The 25,990-nt window shown below is 35.8% G+C and overlaps 1 protein-coding gene across 1 annotated transcript in view; it reads right to left on the bottom strand.

Moving 5' to 3' along the window:
• NOX4 (NADPH oxidase 4) overlaps positions 1-25,990 on the bottom strand; it is a 165,309-nt gene that overhangs the window by 7,634 nt on the left and 131,685 nt on the right. The window contains exons 14-17 of the mRNA XM_042905676.1: positions 16,411-16,530; positions 14,076-14,184; positions 6,143-6,211; positions 4,612-4,712 (exon numbers count right to left, since the gene is read on the bottom strand). Coding sequence (XP_042761610.1) covers positions 4,612-4,712; positions 6,143-6,211; positions 14,076-14,184; positions 16,411-16,530 — 399 coding nt within the window. The remainder of the gene's footprint in view (positions 1-4,611; positions 4,713-6,142; positions 6,212-14,075; positions 14,185-16,410; positions 16,531-25,990) is intronic.

The following is a 25,990-nucleotide window of genomic DNA, read 5'->3' as shown; positions in this document are numbered from 1 at the left end:
TTATTATTAAAACCAGATCTAGACACACTAGATCTGAAACCTAGTAACACACTAGGTTACTTAGATTGAATAAAATTGAACAATTCAATTTACACCACCAAAAAACAAAAACAAACAAAAAACCTAGTGTGGCTTTCATGAAAATGAGTAGGCAGTGAGTCACTGTTTGTTTGTGTACATTCTCTGTCATGCTGCGTTACAGTAAGATAACATTACTTTCTTCACAGGGCAATTATAAAGTTCATTTTTCAATTTTTACAGATTTCCTGATGGCTTCTCTTAAATTATTTTTTTTTTTGAGAGGGAGAGAGCATGAGTGGGGGGGGGGGGTTGGGAGGGAGGGGGAGAGAAGGAGAGAGAGAGAGGCAGAGAGTGAGAGAGAGAGAGAGAGAGAGAGAGGGAGTCCCAAGCAGGCTCCATGCCTAGTGCAGAACCCCATGCAGGGCTCTATCTCACAACTGTGAGATCATGATCTGAGCTGAACTCAAGAGTTGGATGCTTAACCCTCTAAGCCATCCCAGTGCCCCTAAAATCATCATTTTTAAGGCACCCATATATCATATTTTTTACATTTTTGTATTTCAGTTGTTAACTAGGTTAACTCTAGTAGATCTTTGTGTAATTTGAGGAGTTCCCCAGTGTGAGTTTCACTAACAATGAGATCCTGTAACTTTTTCAAGATCTACACTTAATCTCTGCAATCCATTTGCACTATTTGTATTTGGTTTCTGCAGTCCAACAACCATCTGGAGATTTATCTACAAAAACTTTGCTGAGATGGGTAGAAATAGATGTTAAGCAGAGAATGTTGTTTGGGGCCAGATGTTGGGAACTAGTTCCATAATTAATGTTCAACATATTTGTACATATTGTATATTTGTGCATATTATACCAATCTTTGTTTTTCCGTGCAGATTTGCAAGTGTGGGATCTCATAATAATGACAGTTTATTCACTCCTTGTGAATATAGATTCAGAAGGTTTGAGTGACTTGACCCAGGGACATAAAATCGAATGTGAGAGATCAGACCCAGGTATATTTAAAAAATACAGCATCTCTTCTTGATAAAAACCCTCAACAAAGTAGGGATAAAGGGAACACACCTCAACATCATAAATATACAAAAGACCCACAGCTAGTATCATCCTCAATGGGGAAAAGCTGAGAGCTTTTCCTCTAAGGTCAGGAACAAGACAGGGATGTCCACTCTCACCATTGCTATTCAGTATACTACTGGGACTAGAGATCCTAGCCTCAGCAATCAGACAACAAATATAAATAAAAGGCATCCAAATGAACAAAGAAGAAGTCAAACTTTCCCATTTGCAGACGACATGATACTCTATGTAGAAAACCTGAAAGACTACCCAAAATTGCTAGAATGGATACAGAGATTTGTATTTTTTAAAACACCAGGAGGAAGATATACAGATACGGTCTCAAACATTTTACTCAATCCCAGAGTATTAGTTCTCTACTCCAAAGGCCACATAAAGTTAATCCTTTATTTCTCCTTTTGTATAATGCATAAATTTGACTAATTTATGATATGATATGCATTTTTATTACAAGTAAGAGGAAACTGGACTTTGGTTAGGCATAACAAAAAATTTCCTGACATGCTTTTAATACTGAATGGCTTACGAAGTAATATCTAGAATCTTTTTATACTTTTGAAAAATTAGTTGTTGACTTTTAGTGTATTATAGTTAATATTCTGCTGTAATACACATAATGGACACATCTCACTTGCAACATCTCACTGTCCCTAAGAGGGACATGGTAAAATAAAATTGCTATTCTTTCTATTTGGGACAATGTTTTGCTGTAAATGAAGCACATTGAACTTTACAGTCAGAAGATAGGGTTCATGTATAAATTCTGACTCATTAACCATGGCTTGAGATAAATCATTACCTTTTGGGCCCTAGTTCCTCCTTTTGTCAAATAATGATGAAAATAGGGTGACTTCAAAAGCTCCTTCACTTTCCTTGATCATGTAATACCATTACATAATTCATTTCCTGAATTTAAAAAAGCCACACAAGGAAGGAACCACCTCATACATGTGTGCAAAGTAAATTGAGCATAAACTGATTCAGCCTTTTGGTTTTGATAGGACAGTATTTAAATGTGTATACTCTTTGAGCCAGCAATTCCATTTCAAGGATTCTAACCTTGAACTGCAACTCCCAAAGAGCCTGAGAAAGTATGTGCAAAGATAATTACTATAGCACTGTTAGTAATGGTAGAGAACTGGAGGTAACCTATATATCCATACTGTAGAATACTGGGAGGTAGAATTACATGGAAATCATCCATGAACAATATATGAGTGTATCTGAAAAAGACTACATTAAAGAATTCTATGTAATAGATTCATTCAATTTGCATTAAAATTTAAGGTTCATATTTTCAGTATATAGATTTTAAATATATATGCATACATATACATGTACATGTATAAGTATGTATGTATGTGACTTTATATATTCTTTCAGTAATTCATGTACATGAGGTTAACCAAAATTTTATATCTCAAATGAGGACTTCTCTTTAAGTATCACCTTTTTTCTAGTTAATGAACCTTAAGATGTTCATCCATTCTTTTCCTAAATATGCCATGTAAAAATTCTTTAAAAATAATGCGTTTTTAGGTGTTTGGCCAGAGCAAATACAGAAAGTGAAAGTGTTGTACAAAATGTCAACAGCAGATGGTATACACTTGTTCTTCTTAAACCAGCTTTGCTGTTTGAAGGAAATGAACAACCAAGCAAATAAACATACAAAATCAATCTAAATCATGAACAGTTTAACTGATGAGAATTCTTAAGAAGGAACCAAAGAAATCAAGAATCCCAATCTAATTTCTTACAAATGATCCTTTCCTGTAATAGAGTTTGGTTTGAGGAAAAACAATAGCAACAATAACAAAATTGCAAGGTTTTCATCACTATACCAAGAAAATTAATAAAAGGATGCTTGTCAGGAGTCAACCATATATTTTTTTAAAATTTTGTTCCTGAGGCTCCAGGAGCCATTACAATTCCTAAAACAAAATCTCTGAAGATGGAGCCAGGAGCCATGATACATCAGTGATTCTTTCAATAAATTGTATTTATCTAGGAGTTCATGAACTGAAGCATTTTTAAAACTCTTCATCTGATAAGCTGTCTCATTCATTCACAAATATCCTTTTTATATTTATAAAAATGTATTTTTTTAAATTGTGAATTGATTAACTATATACTAGTAATTGTAATAGTAAATCAATCTAGGAGAGCAACAAAGGAAATTTTAAAAATTAAAACTTCAATTTATGTATATTCTTATTACAGAAGCATGTTTACTTAAGTAACAAAAATACAATTAGTTCAAATGTAAAAACATATTGAATTTTGATAAATTCTATAGGTTAAATACAATGGAAATACAAGTTCAAGTAGAAAAAATAATGTATGGGCGCCTGGGTGGCTCAGTTGGTTAAGCGTCTGACTTTGGCTCAGGTCATGAGCTCGTGGTTCGTGAGTCAGAGCACCATGTCGGACTCTGTGCTGACAGCTCAGAGCCTGGACCCTGCATTAGATTCCGTGTCTCCCTCTCTCTCTCTCTCTCTGCCCCTCCCCCACTCATGCTCTGTTTCTCTCTCTCTCTCAAAAATAAGTATTAATAAAAAATTTTTTTAAAGAAAAAATAATGTAAAATTTCCAATTGCTAGCGAAAGCTTTTTGTGTATCTTTACAAATATATGAGGTTGGTATCAAAAAACTGGTATTTCAATTCCAGTAGACAGGTTTAAAAGAGTTACATTAATTTTAAAATGTCAGCATGTGCAATATTGTTAGAAATTAGAGCCTTTGCAACTATTTAACTTATGATGAAACTATTTCAATACCAAATTTAAAATGTGTGAGTGGGTATATTGTTTTCAAAATACCCTTAGAATTCTTATAGACCACTGCCTTGAACAATAAGTTTACAAAAAAAGGGGGGTTGTGGCTAGTCTGTGCCTTACAGTGAATGCTTTCCTTAAACGGTAATCTCTTTAGACCATAGACACGTATTTCATAATACTAAGATTCTTCATAGAATTATAGCTTCCAAGAAAAAAAATTATGTTTGGAAATAATCCTGTATTAGAGACTCCATATTACCACTAAGGATTTTAAAAGTTTATTCATTCTGATAAAAAAAAATGCAAATGCCTGATTCTTAAGTGCATTCATTCATTGTTAGAAATGCTGGTAGAATTCCCTTGTTTGCCAACATGATTTTGAAAAGTTTTTCCAGTGATCACCTGATACATGATGTTGGAATGAATACCCATTTTAATATGGGTCTATGCAAATTTGAAAGTACGTAGGATAGTTTCTTCATAAATTCTTTATAGACTATTTCCAAGCCAAATTTTAATTATTTGATGTTACAGATATGTGTGAGGTGGTCCCTGACTTGCTTCCTTCTTTGAGAGTGATAATTGAGTGTTTAAGTGACTTTGCCATTTGTAAACCCATTACCTAATTCATCTTTAAAAACTACATGTTATGACTTGAGAATATTTTAATTTGATCATTAGCCACATGGTAAATTTCCTGAGAATTAGTACTTACCCTCTGTTACATTTTGCTATTTCATCAAACAGAAGTTTCCACCGAGGACGTCCAATAAAAAGTCTTGAATTCAGTGCTTGGTATTTTTCTCCAATTATCTTCTGCCAAAAAGAAAGCACTATATTTTATATGACACAGAGTTGGACGAATAACTTATTTCTCTAACATCATTTCTACTGGTGCTGTGGCTTCCTACCAAATTGCTGTGATTTAAAGAATATAAGTATCAAATGGCAAGCTATTAAGTATAGTCATTTAGAAACATCATTTCCTTCCTCTTTTCCTTTAAAATCCATTATCTTCTTGAATTCCATTATTACAAATGGCTGATTTTCCTAGACTTCAGTTAGTTGCTTCATTTTTAACAACCACAATGTTAAAGAAGGCATTTTAATTGCCTACTCTCAAAAAGGGTGTAGCACATAAACTTTATTGAAGTGTTTTTGCACTGCAAATACAGTTGTCATATTTGGCTCATTGTAGGAGTAAAATACTACAAATTGTCATCATAAATTTGGGGAAATGATCCTAGACAAGACAGCCTAAGACAGAAGAGCTCCACATCTTGAGTCGATCAACAAAATAACTTCTAACGGGTTGGTGTTTGCAATTAACAGAATATTAGATCTGGATCGGCAATGAAGGGTCAGAGGGAAGTGAGAAGAGAGGGGGAGAGTGTCTGAGTCCCAGGCAGACAAACGGAGAACCAATGCAATTTATGCTCCATACCTTAATTACAGCCATACCATGAGGAATAACGATACTGACTTGCTTCATGAGAATAGGAAAATGAAATATTTTTTTACATACCAAATGGGGTAGAAATCTGACTAGAAAAAATAGGGTTAGGTTAGTTTTGAAGTAACTGACAAGCATTCATAGTTTGTATTCAAAGTATTATAGAAAATATATAATGGAAAATACTAAAATAAAACTTGTAAAAGCATTCATGCCCAGATTTATACACCTGTGCAGCACTTCCATGCCATCTGTAAACCTCAGTTTCCTCATCTATAATGTGAGGATGGCAATATCATCTACCTCTTGGATCTGTTGCAATTACACAAGATAATGAATATGAGATGCTGAGCACAGGGTCCCTAGTATAGTAAGTACATGATGCGTAATGGCTATTTCTATGTTGTTTAGTTTCCCTTGAAGAGAAATAAGCTTAACTACATATGATCTTATCTTGTCTCTCCACATAAAAACTCCCCTTGATGAACACAATCATGAGACTGTTCGCTCATGGTCTGATTTCTGGAGGTGAAGAGTTTGAGATAACAGTGAAAAGGAGAGAGATGAACTCAAAGGTCTGTTCCCGCTCCCTGTGAGAAGGACAGATGAAAGACCTAATACCGTTAGCTTCAAGGACAAGCCATGGGTTTTCTGGACACATTCCAAAAGAGGCCTTCCTCTGGGAAACTTCTATTCAAACCACCTGCAGAAATGTTCTTCCAGCATGGCCCTTAGAGGAGATCTTCTATTATCAAGAGGCTTGTTTAATTTATGAAAACATCCAACCACATACCTGTATCCCATCTGTTTGACTGAGGTACAGCTGGATGTTGACATAGTCAGGTCTGTTCTCTTGCCAAAACTGAGAGGACATAAAAGTAAATAGACATGAGAATTCCTTCTGTGTACTCAGACTTTCTCCTATTCTAACATATGTGATTCTACAATTTAAGATGTATGGTGTCTAATCACAGTCAACCTTTACTAGCAAATGTGTATATATACATAGGTACATATATGTATGTCATATACATGCCAGATTCTGACATTAAAAACCTGCTCCTATTGGCACAATTAGTGCAAGCAGTAGTAGTAGTGATAAGGGAATAGTAGATGGTAGCAGTGCAAGACCATAATCCTGTCATCTTATTTCACTTTTTAATTTTTTTAGAGAGAGAGATAAAGAGAGTGAGTGGGCGAGAGAGGGACACAGGGGGAGAGAGACAGAGAGACAGAGAGACAGAGAGAAAGAGAGACAGAAGAGAGAGAGAATCCCAAGCAGGCTCCACACTCAGCATGGAGCTACACATGGGACTCAATCCACTACCCTGGGATCATGACCTGAACTGAAATCAAGAGGTAGGATGCTCAACTGACTGAGCCACCCAGGAATCCCTATGTTATCTTTATACATACAAAACCAAGCATGTGAAATATTACACTGATATCCCCCTAAATCCTTTCCCTATATCTCTTATTTTATTCCTTAAGAGTCCCTAAATTAGAACCAAGAGTTCACTCCTAAAGAACATGATTTTCTTTAAAAAAAAAAAAAAAAACACAAATAATGATATAAAATATGCATGCTAGGAATCACAAAAAAAAAAAAAACAACAAAAACAAAAGGCAGAGTTCTTATTCTTGCCTTCCTCTTAGTCAGCACTAGTTTTCCTTGTACAAAAATGTATGAGGCTGTAAACATACCTGCCAAAATAAAATAGTCTCAAAAAAAATCTCAAACATTTCAATGCCTTGAAAAATAAAATAAGAAAAATATCACCTACAGGAAAATAAACTCAGCAAAGAGGGTAAAAGGGTTGTTCTTGTCTCTGTATGCTGCCTTTTTCTAGAAGACAAAAATGAACCTACTAATAATTCGCCTTCCTCTGAATGAACCCTGACTTCTGAAATCTGTTATTTTAAAAATATTTTTGCACTTGAAATTAATATTACACTGCATGTTAGCTAATTGGAATTTAAATAACTTAAACTGGAATTTAAACAAAAATTTTAAAATATTTTTAAATGTTATACAAATACAAGTTTAAAAATAATTTTTATAATATATTTTTTTTATTTTTAAAAGTATTCTTCTTCTTAGGGCCTCCTTTCATCACCCCGATAAGGACAAGGCATCAAAAGTGGAAGAGAAGGAGAGGAGCACCTCCACCTGGTGGGCTCCTTGGAGAACAGAGAGGAGTGTTTGAGGTGTGGATCCCAGGAAAGGCATCAATAGGAACAGCACTTCTTCAAAAGACAAACCATTTCTTGAACAGAGATCAGCATAGTGGGTTTGCTTTAGATGGTAATGTTTTGTTGGACTTTACTGCAGCAAGAGGATCCACTGATTCAAAGTATTATTTCTATATTATACTATGATACATTATCTACATTACCTACAATGGCCAAGTTTATAGCAACATTATCTACAATGGCCAAGTTATGGAAACAGCCCAAGTGTCCACCGACTGATGAATGGATAAAGAAGATGTGGTATATATACAATGGAATATTACTCAGCTATAAAAGCAAATGAAAACTTGCCATTTGCAATGACATGGGTGGAGCCAGAGAGTATAATGCTAAGTGAAATAAGTCAGAGAAGGACAAATGCCATATGATTTCACTCATATGTGTAATTTAAGAAATAAAACAAACACGCATAGGGAAAAAAAGAGAGGGGGCAAACCAAGAAACAGACTTTTTTTTTTTTTTAATACACTCTTAACTATACTGAATGGTTATCAGAGAGGAGGTGGGTGGGGATAGGTTAAACAGGTTATGGGGATTAAGGAGTGAACTTGCAAAGAGCACCAGGTGATGTATGGAAGTGCTGAATCACTATATTGTACACCTGAAACTAATATTACAGTGTCTGTTATAACTAACTGGAATTTAAATAAAAATTTAAAAATAAGTATTTAATTTAATTTAATTTAATATAAAAAAATGATACATTGGGACTCAAAGTAGAAGTTTTAGGAATGCAAAAAAAAAAAAAAAGGCACATTGCAAATGGTGGGGGGATTAAGTAGGGTTTCATCACCCCTCTGGCCCCATTTACCGTGGGAGGAACACGTGGCAGGTGACTTGTCTCTCTTCCCATATTGGCCCTGAGACTTCTAAGGATTTACTCACTCATCTAGGCCTCAGGTTTTTTCATCAGGACAATGGTAGGGCTGAATGTCATCATCTCTTTTCAGATGTAAAACTATACATTTTCTGACAGGTGGAAACTCTGAGTTATAAAGCCCCAATAAAAACATATTTACTTTAAAAGTGATAAATGATCATTCTCAGCTCCCATCATACTCTTAAAATATAATCGTTAATTATATACCATCAAATAGCTTCCTCAAGTTACAGCCAAATGCTAAATTCATTTTTAGGCCCTTTTGGAACTGAATCAGGATTTATGACTTTTAGTTCCAAAAAAACAGAAGTTTCTAGATGCCAGTGATGAATAGCACCTCAAAAAACACATGGCTTTTGTTGATTCTTGTCTTAAATGTTTACCAGGATGCTGTTCTGAGATCAGTCCAATGACTCCTGCATCGATAACTGGTATTTGGTACCCACAGCCCCTAGTAAGAACTATGGAAATTTGAATGATGTTTTTAATGATGTCAATGTCTCCACTTTAACCTACCCCTCACTGAAGATAATAATATCTACTAAGGGAACAATTTTCTACAAATAAAAGGAAAAGGGAAAAAAAATAAGGGAAAAATAAATATATGGATCAACACAATCTTGCAAATAGATTAGGACTGTAGGATCATGCACAAATATTATGTTCTTCATTTTTACTTCTCCTGCCTATCACCCTTCCTTATTTTTCTCACAAATAAAAAATAACAGGATGTGAGTCCTGGAAGGAACTTTACAGATCACTAAGAGGAATCATGGTAATCATTTCTTAAATGCCTTCAAAATGATAGATACTTTAGATATATTAAAGCTAAGTCTCACATCAGGTTTCAAGTGCTGGTAGCCTCCTTTACAAATTGAAAGCATAAATCAGGTTTATAGAGATTAAGTGATTTACTCAAGGACTTGCAGTTCATATGAGGTAGAACCACTGTTCCATTGTAAATGACAGAATCCGAATGCCTGATGTAGCCTTGATCCCTCATTTTGATTTTGCCAATATGACCCACAGAGGTGAAGTGACTTGGAGCAAGTCATGTGGTTAGATATTAGCAGAGCTGGTACCAGATCACCTGACATCTGGCCCCGTGGTCTCCTTCATTCACCAGGTTGGACAATCTGCCCAAGCAAGATCCACTTAAGATCCACATTTGTCATCACGGCAGATAGTCTGACACCAAGACAGTCACTAGGGCAACTAAGGTAACTCTGTCTTAGGCATTCTAGAATAATGTGAAACACAGTTGGAACAAGATTGAAAGACTCTATATTTTCATTGGTTTTCAAAAACATTTTCACCTACTCTCACATAAACTGTATGTAAAGTCACTATGCTGTATTGCAGTTGATCTCTCTGTCTCTCTGTCTCTCTCTCTCTCTCTCTCACACACACACACACACACACACACACACACACGCTGAACTTGGTAACACAGTTGCAAACACATCATCCTTAGAAGCATAACTGAAGGACCAATGTTCATCCCGCTGATGTGAAAAATCAAAACCTGGGTGCAGAAGTGTGTATAGAAGATAGTCATCACTGTATTGTTTACACTAGTTTAAAGCTTGTATATTATTTACTCCACAGAATCTTAAGGATAAAGCACATCCATCAAAAAACTTGAAATGAAAACATAAATCTTAAGATTCAACTCCTTTGAAGGTCTAGCCACTTAACATTCTTGTCTTTCCTTTAATCCTTTCCTTCCCTACTACTTGCCTTATACAACATCTATTATTCAAATGTGCCTTTTCTCATCTTGGATCCACTTATGGCCTCTTATTTTAAAAAAAAGTACAGGTTTTAGATATCAGTTCAAGAAAGATTAAAAAATTAGAAAAACAAAGGTAGAATTAGGAAATCCCATAAGTAATACAACTGGTTAATAATCATATGAAGAGAGGTTCAATCTTATTAGCATTCAGGAGAAAATAGAATGAGATCTCGCTGTTTAAGAGATTGGTAGAGATTAACAAGATTGGTAATATAATGTTTTAAAATAAATGTCTCTCATACTCTTTGGTAGAAATGAAAATTTCTCTTTGGAGAGTGTTTTGTCAGTATATATTAAAAATTTAAATTCATTCACAACCTCCTCATAACCTCCAACTCAGGAAGTCAGTCTTGGGGATCAACCCAGGAAAAAATACTCACAAATCGAAGAGTGGTGATTTTGTTCTTAAAAGTTTTTCCTCTTTAGCCTCAAAGACAGAACTCTCTCATGGTTTTCCTGCTAACTCACTGGCCAGTCTGACCAGACTCCTTTGTTGGCTGTAATTCATCTTCTGTGCCTCCAGAAACTGCAATATCCCAGAGCTTGATGTTTTCACACACACTTCCAAGATCTACATTTATATCAGTCTTGCTCAAATCCTTTCAATGGCTTCTCATCCCTCCCGTTTGTCCCCTCCTGATTCAGCAGGTCCCTGGTAGGTCCCAGGAATCTGTACTTTTTTTTTCCAATTGTAGTAAAATATACATAACTGTCCTTAAGTGTACAGTTCGTGACATTAAATACGTCCACACTGCTGTGCAGCCATCACCACCCTCCACCTCCAGAACCGTGTCATCTTTCTAAACTGAAACTCCATGCCCATCAAACAATAACCCTCTGTTCATGTTTCCTGAGTCCCTGGCAACCACTGTTCTACTTTCTGTGTCTACGAACTAGACATCTATGTACCTCATATAAACAGAGTTGTACTATATTTGTCCTTTTACGTCTGATTTAATTCATTTAGTATAACATTTTCGAGGTTCATCCACACTGCATTTCTCAGAACTTCATTCTTTTTTAAGAAATATTATTCCCTTCTATGTATATGCCACATTTTCTTTATCCATCAGCAGGCGTTTGGGTTATGTGGCTATTGTGAATAATGCTGCTATGAACACCGGTGTACAAATATCTGTTCAAATCCTTGCTTTCAGTTCTTCTATCTCCAGAAACCATTTATTTTTTGCATAAAATCCAAAGACTTTATGTCATCCACTTTTCCCCCAAAACAGCATACACACCAGGTCTCTCTCTGATTGATTCTCTTACTATTTTCCCCCTTTCTTACTTTGCTTTGCCCACACAGATTTCTTTCATCTTCTTCCCAAACTACCAAGCATACCACTGCATCAGAGCCCTAGCCTGTGGAGTTAGATCCCCTTTTCCACAAGATTTCTGCCTAGTCTGCTCATTCATTTCACTAAGGGCTCTGCTAAAATACCTTTCTGGGAGTTGAATTCCCAATTACACAATATATAATTAGTGTGTCCTTTATGGTTTACTCTGTTGCTTTATCCCACTTTCTTTTTCTTCTTTGTCCTAATCAGAATCAGGCATCCTATGTATTTAGTAGTTTGTTGTCTATCTTCCCCACTTAGGATGAGCTCAAAAACTTGTTTTTGTTTTGCTCTCCAATGTAGTTCCAGGTCCCAGAACAGTCTGTGATTCATGGCAGGCAATGAGTGATTATTTGATGAGTAACAGAATGACAGACTGAATAAATGAAAATCTGCATACAAAGACATGTATGATACTCACTGCAGTGTTCTTTGTTATAAAAAAGATCCATCATTAAGGGACGGTTAAATAAAGTACTAAGTAATCTATATTGCAAAATACTCTATAGCAGTAAAAAGAATGAGGTAACTCTATTATGTGCTATTATTAAAAATGTTCAAGACATAGTGATAAGCTTAAAATAAGCAATTCATAGAACAATCAAATAGTACGGTAGAATTTATACAACACTCTTGAGTTACCTCTGGTTACACAGATTGGGTGAGGAAAATATTAAGGAAGGATTTGGTTTATCTGAATGATTTGACACTTTTCCAAAGAAAGCATATGGATTACCAAGAGACACATGAAAAAAAATGCTCAACATCACTAATAATTGTGAAAATGCAAATCAAAATCACAATGAGATATCACCACACATCTGTCAAAATGGCTAGTATTAAAAAAGAAATACTAAGTGTTCATGAGGACATGGAGGAAAAATAACCCTCATGTACTGCTGGTGGCAATGCAACCACTGTGGAAAACAATAAGAGAAGTACCTTAGAATATTAAAAATGGAAATACCATATGACCCAGTAATTCCACTACTGGGTAATTTACCCAAAGAAAGTTCAAACACTAATCTCAAAAGACATATGCACCCCTATGTTTATTGCAGCATTATTTGCAATAGCCAAATTTTTGAAGCAACTTAAATGTTTTCCGATACATGAATGGAATGATCATATATATATATGTATATAAATAGAGAGAGAGATAATTGAGAAACATATATATATATATGATATATATATAATGAGAAATAAATCTTGTCATTTGCAACAATATGGATTGACCTAGAGGGTATTATGCTAAGTGAATGAAATCAGAGAAAGACAAATACCATATGATTTCACTTCTATGTAGAATCTAAAAAACAAAACAAATAAGGCACCCAGGTAGCTCAGTCAGTTAAGTGTCCAACTTTGGCTCAGGTCATGATCTCACGACTCATGAATTCAGGTCCTGCATCAGGTTCTGTGCTGACAGCTCAGAGCCTGGAGCCTGCTTTGGTTTCTGTGTCTCCCTCTCTCTCTCTTCTCCTCCCCCACTCACACTCTCTCTCTCAAAACTATAAATATTAAAAATTTTTAAAACACAAAACAAACATACAGAAATAGGCTCATAAATACAGAGAACAAACTGGGGGGTAGCCAAAGGAAAGGGGGGTTGTGGTATAGATGAAACAGGTGAAAAGGATTGAGAGGTACAGACTTCCAGTTATAAAGATGAAAATTATAGCATAGGGGAGCTAGCCAATAATTTATAATAACTTTTTATGGTGAAAGATTATGACTACATGTATTGTGGTAAGCAGTTTGTAATGTGTAATTGTCAAATCACTATGCTATACATCTGAAACTAATAAAACACCGTATGTCAACTATTCTACAACTAAAAAGAAAAAATTTATAGCAAAAATGCATATTTGTATTACTTGTATAATTTGCAAAAATTAAGATATATATATATCAATAGATAAATAAAAAGCTACATGTAGGATAGATGAAGGAGGCCTGCTTTTTATTTAAGAAATAAAACTCAGAATTTGGGATTTTCGACATTCTGCCTAGTGTGCCAAAAGTTTGGTGATGGTCCATTTGGAATATTAAAGGTGGAAATAAGAGATTAGAGCTAACAGAACGAAGGATGGAAAGTGTAGTAGCAACCACCTGCTGATGTGGCCCTCTACGTGCTTTCCCTCTTCACCCCATATGCATACCTCACCGACCATAAGCCTACATTTCCAGGTTAAAATATTCTACATTAAAACACAAATATGAGCATTTCTATGTTAAAAAATACCATAGATATATACACATATTCTCAGATAGCAACATCTGAAAATGTGTGTACTAAATTATTAACATGCTTTTCCTGTTCTCTTAAGAATTTTTTCTCGTTCTTTCAACTTATCTGCATATTTCCTGGTTTATTCTATAATAAGTATTTATTATTTTTGTCATTTGAAAAAAATACTATTTTTAATGAAAAAAATAACCAACCGAATTTTACCTTGTTATGTAACACACAGAGTAAGTCTGCAAACCAACGGAAGGACTGGATGTCTCTGCACACCCAAATAAAATATAGTCTTCTGAGCTTGTACGGTTCCCAGTCATCCCTGTAAAATTAAAAGAACGCAGCAGGGATTAGGATGAAAAAAAAATTAAGAATCCCTGTATCTGAAAATTTGCTTTTCATTAGTAAGCAAGCAACCCACAGAAAAACCAGTCATTTACATTTTATCATTTGTCATAGGACTTACTACAGCTCTTAAACGAATTTAAAATGCAATATACCCACTCAGAGGAATGATACACTCCATGAATTAAAGTGTTTATTATTTGTGAATATTATATGCAGATCACCCATTTCCAGTGTGAAGGCAATAAACTCCTGGACCAGAATAATATGAACCCTGCATCTCAGAAAAAAGTTCTCTATTTTCTGTGAATTCTATCACTCAGCAGGGCTCCACTGGTCATCAGGCGTGCCCTGGCCTCCAGGCAAAATGAGCCAAAACCATTCCAGAAAGCTGGTTGTTTATCCCCTTCTCAATAATCCTTAAAGAAAGAGATGTAACAGCCACCTACTATGTAATGCATTCCAGTAACTCATAATTCCAAGTCTGGATTCCTATTTATAATTATGAAGTCGACTTGAGGTTAAGAAAATATTTTCTCTTTTTCTTAACTTGGAGTGCCCAAATAACTTGCAGTATGTTTTCAGAAGCAAATGATTCCTGGCTTGGAATATGGTTATTTTTCTAAGAACCTCCAAAAAGTCCCAAATTTGTAACAAGTATTTAAAATTGAATATCATTCAAACACATCATTTCAACTTTATTATTCTTTGTTTTAGTACACCATAAAAGAGTTTTAATGCAAATTGTGCCTTCTTGAAAAGTGAATGGAATACATTTGAGAATAATTTTTTACTATTATGTTTATTTTTTCATGAAAATTAATATTAATCAATTAATTTTTGCTTATAATCTTAGAACTAAAATAACTGAAAAAGTATTTACTCGGTAAGCAGTCTCATATTTGAAATTTTTATTCTTCAGTCTGTTATAACTTTGCTGAGTAATAGGCCAAGGCATCATGTGCTCATTTGTTAACTCCTGAGAAAAACTTTTCCTAACCAAAATTCTACAATGACCCCAACCCTTTATTTTTTTTATCCCATTATCCTCTCTTCTTTTTATCATAGTTCTAATATTTTCTGAAATAATGTTATTATGAATTTCTCACTGGTTTATTTTTCACCTGCTCCATCTGAATGGAAGCTTTTTAAGGGCAGGGACTATGTTTCATTCATGACTTTATTACCAGTCCCTATAAGATGGTTTGGCATGTAGGTGCTCCAAAGTATTTGTTGACAGAATGGATGAAGAGTACCACTTACTATTTATGAGGAAGTAGAGAAATGAAGGTTGGTGGAATAATTTTCAAAGGACACAGGAACGGGGAGACTGGGTTGCTCCATCAGCTGAGCTTCTGACTCTTGGTCTGGGCTCAGGTCATGATCTCACGGTTCGTGAGATGGAGCCCCACATCGCGCTCTACATGCTGACAGTGCGGAACCTGTCTGGGATTCTGTCTCTCTCTTCCTCTCTCTCTGACCCTCCCCTGTTCGCTCACTCTCTCACAGAAATGAAGAAATAAACTTTAAAAAATAATTTTAAAAAAGGACAGATGAATGCCAAATTGTGATATTTTACAAGAGAGCATGCTGAAAGCCACAGACCACATATTGAGAAACACTGAATTACTCCCCTCATCAATCAGTAAATGGAGTTCCATGAACAACAAGTAAAGTAGTGCCTCCTTATCTGTGGTTTCACTTTCTGTGGTTTCAGTTACCCTCAAGGTCATCCGCGGCAGGGAAGCAGATAATCACTGCTCCACCTGACATATTGTCGGAAGGTCAACAGCACACAATGCTTACATCATTCGCTTCACTTCATCTCATCACCTAGGCATTTTATGATCTCACCTCATCACAAGAAGGGTGACTACATTACGATAAAATATTTTGAGAGATACCACACTCACAAAACTTTCATCACAGTATATTATAATTTTCCTATTTTAATATTTGTTATTATCTCTTATTGTGCATAATTGATAAGTTAAGCTTACAGAAAAAAGCAGAGTATATGTAGGGTTTAGCACCATCTGCAGTTTCAGGCATACACAGGGGATCTTGGAATGTATTCCCTGTGTGCAAGAGGGAGGACTACTGTAGACAAATTCTGTGAGGAATTATCTCATACTAAATGGGAGATGTTTAAAATATTGATAGTTCCCTATTTGAACTAATAAAATGGATCAAAATGACATACAGCAGGGTGTTGAGTATTGATGCAAATGGAGTTACTCCAATGCCTCCGGCCACACAGAGGCTAACCTCGTAGTTCAAGGATTCCTCAAATGGACTTCCAAATGGACCATCAATGTACAGCCTGTGGAGAAGGCAGACAAAGGTGGGAAAAATGAAAAGAAGTTAAATTAATTCTCCTTAGTATGTAGCAAACATGCTGAATCCAATTTCTAGGCTCTGTATGGCTCAGGCCTTATTTCATCACTTCTCATACTGACAAACCTAAAGGAATAAGAAATGTTATGTATAAACTCTCAATACTAAAACAAGTACATCTGTTTCTAAGCCTTCCCTTTTGAGGGAAAATAAAATAAAAAATATTTTAACATTAATTAAAAGTATAGAGAAGCATTTATAGGACCATGACAGATAGCTAAGGACAAGTTAAAGCTCTGATCATATTAGTATATTTGATTAAATTAAAATATCAATTGGTTTACTGTGTCTAAATTCAGTAAGTAAGGGTTCTCTTCAATAGCAAAGTCAGTAGTAGCAATATTTACAGAAACATTTACTATGTGAACAGAAAAGTAATAGAAGAAAAAAATAAAGAAACTGTTCCTCCTCTCTCCCTATTGAGGTTTATTAGTATAGAAACAGCTGGAGAATAATCTCAAAGGAATCTCCACTTACTTGGGATTGTATATTCAAGCAAGTGTGTGTGTGTGTGTGTGTGTGTGTGTGTGAAATCCTTAACTTCAACAAAACTTGCTAATTGTTCACTTAATATTTTTCCTCCATACTTTCTTAATAACAAAACATTAATTTATTCAGGGAAGCAAAGTGACCAGCTGAAACACTACACTGCCTAAAATCTATTGCATTTATTTTGACTGTGTGACTATGAACTTGTTGATGTAACGTAAATGGAAGTACAACCGGAAAAATTGGAAGGCTTCCTGAAGGAAGCTGTCTCAGTTGAAAGGTGCATCTCTTTATTCCTCCCTTTCCTTTTTTTCTTTCTTCTTAGTACCTAAAATGTTGACTTGATGGCCTTAATACTTGTCTTTGATGGCTGTAAAATTAATATAGCCTCTAAAAAACTACCTTGTTCTAGGTATCTTAATGTTAAAGATATGTTAAAGGCACTGCCATTTTAATGCTCTTTTTTATATATTTTATATATATTTATATATATATTTATATATATATATTTATATATATTTATATATATATTTATATATATATATTTATATATATTTATATATATATTTATATATATATATTTATATATATATATATAAACTTTGCTAAAACATAGCAACTGTCCCCCGAAGTATATTTATGTTGTCAGTGTTATGATACACGTACCTTTTATTGTAAGGAACGACTGCAATGATAGATCATTTAATATCAAGCATTTGTGAACTTACTGGTTAAATGCTGAATGAATTAATGAATGGACGGTCTTTGGACCTCTGAGCTCTATGCATGTAGTCTAAGTTGTATACCACTACCCATGTCAGGATTTGGTTTCCTTTCCTCCTGGGTACTTATAGACTATACTTCTCGGAAGTTTTTGTGGTTATATTGAGCCATATATCTAATTCTGACCACTGGGCTGTGAGTAGAGGCAATACTTGCTACTTCCAGAATAAGGCAGAGAAAAGCGTTGTCCCCTCTATCAGAAGAACTAAAAGCCATGAGTTGAACCGGAAGATAAAAGGCAACTGAATCCCTGACTTATCACTTGAAGCAGTTGTTTTGGATCCACTGATTCACAAAAGTCACTTCATGAGTAAGAAATAAGTCTGTTTTGTGTCTTATCACATTTTCAGGATATTTCAAGGTTGACTAGTTACTATAGCAGAGCTTAGACCATCATGACCACCACGTATAGGGTTTATATTTAAATCCTCAAAGGACTTTGCAAAAGTACTGCTTTAAAAAATACTGTATCTAATAAAAAAAGCTACTTATTGTACCTCAAGGAACAATAACCAAAGTTTGAATGCTTAAGGTAGTGTTCTAAACACAGCAGAAATTCAGAAAATATTGACAGATCAGATACCACAATATACCAATTCTTACTACATCCATCTTATTCATACTTTATAAATTATTCACTCAATAAACATGCACTATGTGCCAACTAGCTCTGTGATACTATTTTGGACTCAAAGATAAAACTGACACCATGACATCAAAAATGACTTTACTAGAGGGGTACATGGGTGGCTCAGACAATTGAGCATCTGACTCTGGCCCAGGCCATGATCTCATGGTCCGTGAGTTCGAGCCCCTCATCAGGCTCTGTGCTGACAGCTCAGAGCCTGGAGCCTGCTTCAGATTCTCTGTCTCCCTCTCTCTCTGTCCCTCCTCCACTCATGCTCTGTCTCTCTCAAAAAATAAACAAACATTTTTTAAAACATTTTAAAGAATGACCTTACCAGAGCTTTTGCATCTTCATATGAAAATCACATTAAATGGATTGGAAGATGAAAAAATTACTACAATGCTTTGATCTTTTTGAAGATAAGATCTTGGGGCACCTGGGTGGCTCAGTCAGTTAAGCATTCAACTTTAGTTGGGTCATGATATCAGAGTTTGTGAGTTCAAGCCCCACATCAGGTTCTGTCCTGACAGCTTGGAGCCTGGAACCTGCTTCAGATTCTGTGTCTCCCCCTCTCTCTGCCCCTCCCCCACTCACGCTGTCTCTCTCTGAATAAACGTTAAAATGAATAAATGTTAAAATGAATAAACATTAAAAATGAATAATTTTTTTTCAAAAAAAATTTTAAAGATAGTATCTTTAAAAACATCAGTGATAAAATTGGCAGATGGTTTTAATATGTATTTAAAAAGCAGAATTTAGGATAGGATTCTTTATATTTATCTAAATGTATTTAGCTCCTCAAGTGCAATGCGTATTCTCATTTTATAAAGGTATTTTCACTAAACAGAAAAAGAACAACCTTAAAACAAAGCTACTAGAAGATATTTGAAAACTAAAGATTACTACATTAGATTATTGATAGAAATCTCAACATTATCCGTGGCTCAGAAACAACATATGTGAATTGATTCTACCATTTCTCACCATGTAAGCAAATCTAGAATATAAACATTAACTAAGAAAATTGGGCTTAAAAATAAATACTTCAACTGCAAAAACAGATCATTGCAAATGTCTACAGCAATGGAGGATTCTACTTTAGAATCCATTACACCTAGTACAATCTTCTCTTAGTCATTCATTCATTGAACAAATGCTCTTATGCACCTGTAATGTGACAGTGTTTGACGTGTCAGGGAAACAGAAATGAACAAGGAAGAAAAAGTCCTTGGCCCCTTGGTTCTTTGATTCTAGTGGACGAGGAGCTAGCCCATAAATAAAGACACAAAAATATATATAATGTCATAGAGTGCTAAGTGCTTTTAAAAACAGGTAAAATGTAATAATTACTGAAGTTATGTGACTGTTACATAAAAATGCATTATACTGTTCTGTTTACTTTTATATATGCTTGAAATTTTGCATAGGCAGTTTAAAGGGATAGTCAGAGAATGAGTCTCTGTGCATATGGCAATTGAACAGAGACCTGAATGAAGTGAAAGGGCAAGATGCAAAAACATCTGGAAAAAGAATCTTTCCAGCAGGAATAACAGGAAGTATAAATAAACAAAGCATTTTGGCTGAATGATATGTTCACACCAGCTAAACTCTTCTTGGGAAGTTTCAGCTCAGTTTCTTCATTCAATCTCCTGCTAACTTTATTTATGAATTTTTCTTTATCAGGACTGATACTCTGTTTGGATCAATCCCCGTCCTTTGTTCATTAACAAAATTTTTAGCTCCTATCCAATAAAAAGAACTTTTTAGGCTCTGGAAATTATGGCAGTGAACAAGAGACAAATATCCCTGTCCTTGGAGAGGGCTTCTCTCTGGTGTGATTATCTAACCCATCTTTCATTTGCATATACTTAAGAATCTTTTTTGTACAAAGTCCTAGAGATAGACAAGTATGTCTCCTCAATTATGGTGCTGCCCACTTCTTTACTTGTGTCTGCTTCTTATAAGAAAAAACAGACACAAGGACAGACATGTTATGTGACCAGCTAAGGATAAGAGCAAAATCATGAAAAACACCTCTCTCCTACTTGTCTGCTTTACAACCCACCCACCCCGCCCCCCACATACACCCTCCCCACGTCTGATGTTCCAGAATAAGTTTTAGAAAGAAGACAAGAATTCAGGGTTCTAGACATTTACTAGGGTTGGGATCATGGGCCACATACTTGTCCTCTCAAAATCTGATTTCCTTGCTTCAAAAAGGACCACTGAAATGTGGTGACACAGAAAAAAGTCTGCTTAAGAGTTGTACAGGGCCACCAATATCAGAAATGCTCTTTGTTAATGGCATCAATGAGCACCTGCAGTGCCCTGTCAGGCCAACTGAGAGGTCCAGTGTGACATGAGAAATGTTGATGGGAATGTGGTGTGAAGGACCTTAGATAATCAGCTGGGGTTTTTTCGTACCTTTCCATTTATTTTTTTCCTTATTTTTATTAAGGTTTTTTTTTTTTAATTCCAGTATAGATGATACACAGTGTTAAATTTGTTTCAGGTGCACAGTATAGTGATTCAACGATTCTATACATTAGTCAGTGCTCATTATGGTATGTGTACTCTTAATCCTCATCACCTATTTCACCCATCCTCCCACCCACATCCCCTCTGGTAACTATCAGTTTGTTCTCTATAAGAGTCTGTTTTTGGTTTGTCTCTTTCTCTTTTTTTCCTTTGTTGCTTTGTTTTGTCTCTGCATGGTATTTGTCTTTCTCTGACTTACTTCTCTTAGCATTATAATCTCTAACTCTATCCATGTCGTTGCAAATGGCAAGATTTCATTCTTATTAAAATTTTTTTTAATGTTTATTTATTTTTGAAAGAGAGAGAGAGAGCAGGGGAAGGGCAGAAAGAGGGGGAGACACAGAATCTGAAGCAGGCTCCAGGCTCTGAGCTGTCAGCAGAGAGCCCGACGTGGGGCTCAAACTCATGGACTGTGAGTTCATGACCTGAGCCTAAGTCAAATGCTCAACCAACTGAGCTACCCAGGACCCAAGATTTCATTCCTTTTTACAGCTGAATAATATTTCATTGTATGTATATACCACTTCTTTTCCATTCATCTATCGACAGACACTTGGGCTGCTTCCATAATTTGGCTATTGTAAATAATGCTGCAATAAACATAGGGATGCATGTATCCCTTTGAATTAGTGTTCCTGTATTCTTTGGATAAATACCAGTAGTGTGATTACTGTAGTAGGGTAGTTCTATTTCTAACTTCTTGAGGAACCGCATTACTGTTTTCTAGAGTGGCTGCAGCAGTTTGCATTCTCAACAACAGTTGTTGTTGCATTAGTGTTCCTTTATCTCTACATCACCATCAACACTTGTTTCTTGTGTTTTTGACTTTAGCCATTCTGACAGGTGTGAGTTGGTATCTCATTATACTCTTAATTTACATTTCCCTGATGATGAGTGATGTTGAGCATCTTCTCATGTGTCTGTTGGTTTTCTGTATATCTTCTTTGGAAAAATGTCTATTCAGGTCCTCTGCCCATTTTTTAATTGGATTATTTGACTTTTCAGATGTTGAGTTGTATCAGTTCTTTAAATATTTTGGATACTAACCCTTTATCGGATATGTCATTTGCAAATATCCTCTATTCAATAGGTTGCCTTTTAGTTTGGTTGATTGTTTTCTTCACTGTGCAGAAGCTTTTTATTTCAGTGTAGTCTCAATATTTTATTTTGCTTTAGTTTCCTTTGCCTCAGGAGACATATCTAAAAAAATGCTGCTACAGCCAATTTCAGAGAAATTACTGCCTATGCTCTCTTCTAGGATTTTTATGGTCTCATATTTAGGTCTTTAATCCATTTCCTGTTTATTTTTGTATATAGCGTTAAGAAAGTGGCCCAGTTTCATGCCTCTGCATGTTGCTGTCCAGTTTTCCCAACACCATTTGTTGAAGAGACCATCTTTTCCCATTGTATATTCTTTTATACTTAGTCAAAGATTAATTGAGCATATAATCATGGGTTTATTTCTAGATTTTCTACTCTGTTCCATTGATCTATGTGTTTGTTTTATGCCAGCACCATACTGTTTTGATTACTACAGTCTGTAATATAACTTAAAGTTTAGAATTGTGATACCTCCAATTTTATTTAGCTTTTTCAACATTGCTCTGGCTATTCAGGGTCTTTTGTGGTTCCATAAAAAATTTTAGGATTGTTTGTTCTGGCTCTGTGAAGAATGCTGGTGTTATTTTGATAGGGATTGCATTGAATGTGTAGATTACTTTGGGTAGTATAGACATTTTAACAATATTTGGTCTTCCAATCCATGAGAATGGAATGTCTTTCCATTTCTTTGTGTCATTTTGAATTTCTTTCATCAGTGTTTTACACTTTTCAGAGTATAGGTCTGTGTTTTACACTTTTCAGAGTATAGGTCTTTTATCTCTTGGTTATGTATATTCCTAGGTATCTTATTGTTTTTGGTGTAATTGTAAATGGTATCACTTTGCGCCACTTCATTATTAGTGTATGGGAACACAACAGACTTCTTTACATTGATTTTGTATCTTGTGACTTTACTGAATTCATTTATCAGTTCTAGTATATTTTTGTTGGGATCTTTAGGATTTTTCTATTTATACTATCATGGCATCTGCAAATAGTGAAAGGTTTACTTCTTCCTTAACAATTTGAATGCCTTTTATTTCTTTTTGTTGTCTGATTGCTGTGGCTAGGACTTCCAGTACTATGCTGAATAAAAGTGGTGAGAGTAAACGTTTTTATTTTATTCCTGACTTTAGAGGAAAAGCTCTGTTTCCCCCATATAGTATGACGCTCACTGTGGGTTTTTCACATAAGGTCTTTGGTAGGTTAAGGTATGCTTCCTCTAGACCTACGTTGTTGAGGGTGTCTATCATGAATGGATGTTGTACTTGTCAAATGCTTTTTCTGCATCTATTCAAATGATCATATGGTTTTTATCCTTCCTCTTATTGATGTGATGTATTACGTTGATTGATTTGCAAATATTGAACCACCCTTGCATCCGAGGGATAAATCACACTTGATCGCGGCGAGTGATTTTTTTAATGTATTGTTGGATTTGGTTTGCTAGTATTTTGTTGAGGATTTTTGTATCTATGTTCATCAGAGATATTGGCCTGTAGTTCTTTTTTTGCAGTGTCTTTATCTGGTTTTGGTATCAGGGTAATGCTGGTCTCATAGAATTAGTTTGAAGTTTTCCCTCCTTTTCTATTTTTGGAATAGTTTGAAAATAGGTATTAACTGTTCTCTAAATATTTTGTAGAATTTGCTTATGAAGCCATCTGGTTCTGGACTTTTGTTTGTTGTGTTTTTTTGATTACTGATTCAATTTCTTCGCTGGTCATCAGTCTGCTCAAATTTTCTGTTTCTTCCTGCTTTAGTTTTGGTAGGTTATGCCATTTGTGCTGTGGCTTGGTAGTTTTTCAGTTGGGACATATTTCTTTGTGTCCTCATTTTGTCTAACTCTTCATGTCTGTTTTGGTGTTTTAGGTAAGTCAGCTCAGTTATGCCTCTTGTTCTTGATGGTAATGATATTATGAAGAAGAGGTCCTCTAGTGCCCTGCAGTGCAGTATCCCCAGGGCCTGGCAAAGGGAATATCTACTAGGTGTGATGGTGTGCTCTGCTGTTGTCTTGGTCTTTTTCCTTCATTCCAGTTGCCTGCAGAGGCTCCCTTTTCTTGTTTTGGGCAGTGTTTGCTCCCTAGCTGGGTGGGACACATTTTAATGGGTATGCAGTGGTATGCCTGCAAAATGACACCTGCCACCACTGTGTGATGTGGCCCTGAAAAACATGCAGGTTGGGAGATATGGTGCGGCTTATGCAGGTCTTCCGGGGCAGGGGCCCATAGTACCAGGACTGAGGCAAATGTTACTGGGAAGGGAAGATCTGCTAAAGAACAGGGGGTGAAGTGTGGTGCAAGCCAAGTTAGGTTGCAGAGCCTTATTGGTTCCCACAGGTGGCTGTTGTTTATGCTGGGGGGTAGGGGAATGAAACCGCACAGACCAGCTCCTTTGTTCCTGGAGTCTCCCTGTGATCCCTGATCTCTGGGTCACACTCTGAGATGAAGAAATCACTCTCCCTCTTCTCATCCCACCGTTTTTCAAACTGCTGCTTCCACGTTGTGTCTCTGCTGATTGTGGTCCTTTATCTCTCTTTTTTAAATTTTTAATTCATTAATTTAAAAGTTACATCCAAATTAGTTAGCATATAGTGCCTTCTCTTTAAGGGTGGGGAATCAGCTTCCTAAAGCCGTCCAGGTTCTCCCAGAGCTGAGCACACTGGCTTTTAAAATTCCAGGCTTTAAGTCCCACTGGTTGTAAGAACTCATGAGATTGAGCCCCTCTTGCTTTCACACCCAAATGTTATGGTGATTTGTCCTCCCTGTTCAGGAGCTAGCCAGTGTGCAAGTCTGTTTCTCACCCTTCTCCACATCCCTGGCTCTCTCCCCACTGTGGACAGTCAGGGGGCCTGTATCTGGAATCCTTGGGTGTGGGTGGGAAGTTGTGGCCCCTCCTGCTGGGAGGGAAAAAGCCACCCATGCTGTGGGAAGCTGAGTTTGGAAGAAACAGGGAAAGGAGACTATTGGTTACAGTTGGTTTATTGTCCAGGAAACACAGAGTGATCTCCTGGGGTCATCTGCAGACTATTCTGTCTGTTTCACCACTGGCATCGGTCAGTATCATCAGGGCCATTTTACTCCCAAATCACACCTTCGCCCTTCCTACCTTCTGCAGTATGTCCCCTTCTCTATCTTTAGTTGTGGAGGTTGTTCTGCCAATCTTCAGATTGTTTCCTGTGTTATCAACACCGATGTCAATGAGTGTTACCTAGTTGTATTCATGCGACGAGGCGAGCTCAGAGTCCTCATACTTGGCCATCTTTCCAGCCTGTATCTTCTCTGTCTTTTTTAAATTTTGTTTTGTTTGTTTGCTAGAAATGTGTTTTCACACAAGGAGAAACAACATTTTGCTTCTTTGGGAGGAAAGATGAAGAATGAAATTACTGGTAATTTGGCAACAGCTGGGTTTTTGAGAGAGGCAGAAAGACAAACTACTGAAGTCATTTTTCGTATATTTAATGTGATTAATGTGTAAAATCCATTGCCTTTAATTTATGAGCAGTGATTTTTCTCCCATGTTAGTACCTGCTCTTTAAAGGAATGCTATATTCCTATTATTGTTATATATGTGACAAAATTACAGAAACTAAAAGCAACTCTCCAAAGTCTTGTAACAACATAATAGAGGTGAGATCAACCTGACATATTTTTAAACTTCAGCTGATGACTAATAAAAAGTTCCATTGTGAAGGACTCTGGAAAGAAAAGAATTCTAAGAAGAGGAGAGGTCCTCTTTCCTGGACCATTCGAACATATATAAACATTTTTTCAAAAACTCAGTAAGTTTTTCCTTGAAAGTAGAATCCACTTAACATATTTAAAATTGATTTACTTGTTTTCATGTGTAA

Source organism: Panthera leo, chromosome D1 (assembly GCF_018350215.1).
Source record: "Panthera leo isolate Ple1 chromosome D1, P.leo_Ple1_pat1.1, whole genome shotgun sequence".
In the NCBI taxonomy this organism is placed as follows: domain Eukaryota; kingdom Metazoa; phylum Chordata; class Mammalia; order Carnivora; family Felidae; genus Panthera; species Panthera leo.
Note: the sequence above shows the minus strand (reverse complement) of the source record. Positions and strands in the feature narration are given on the sequence as shown.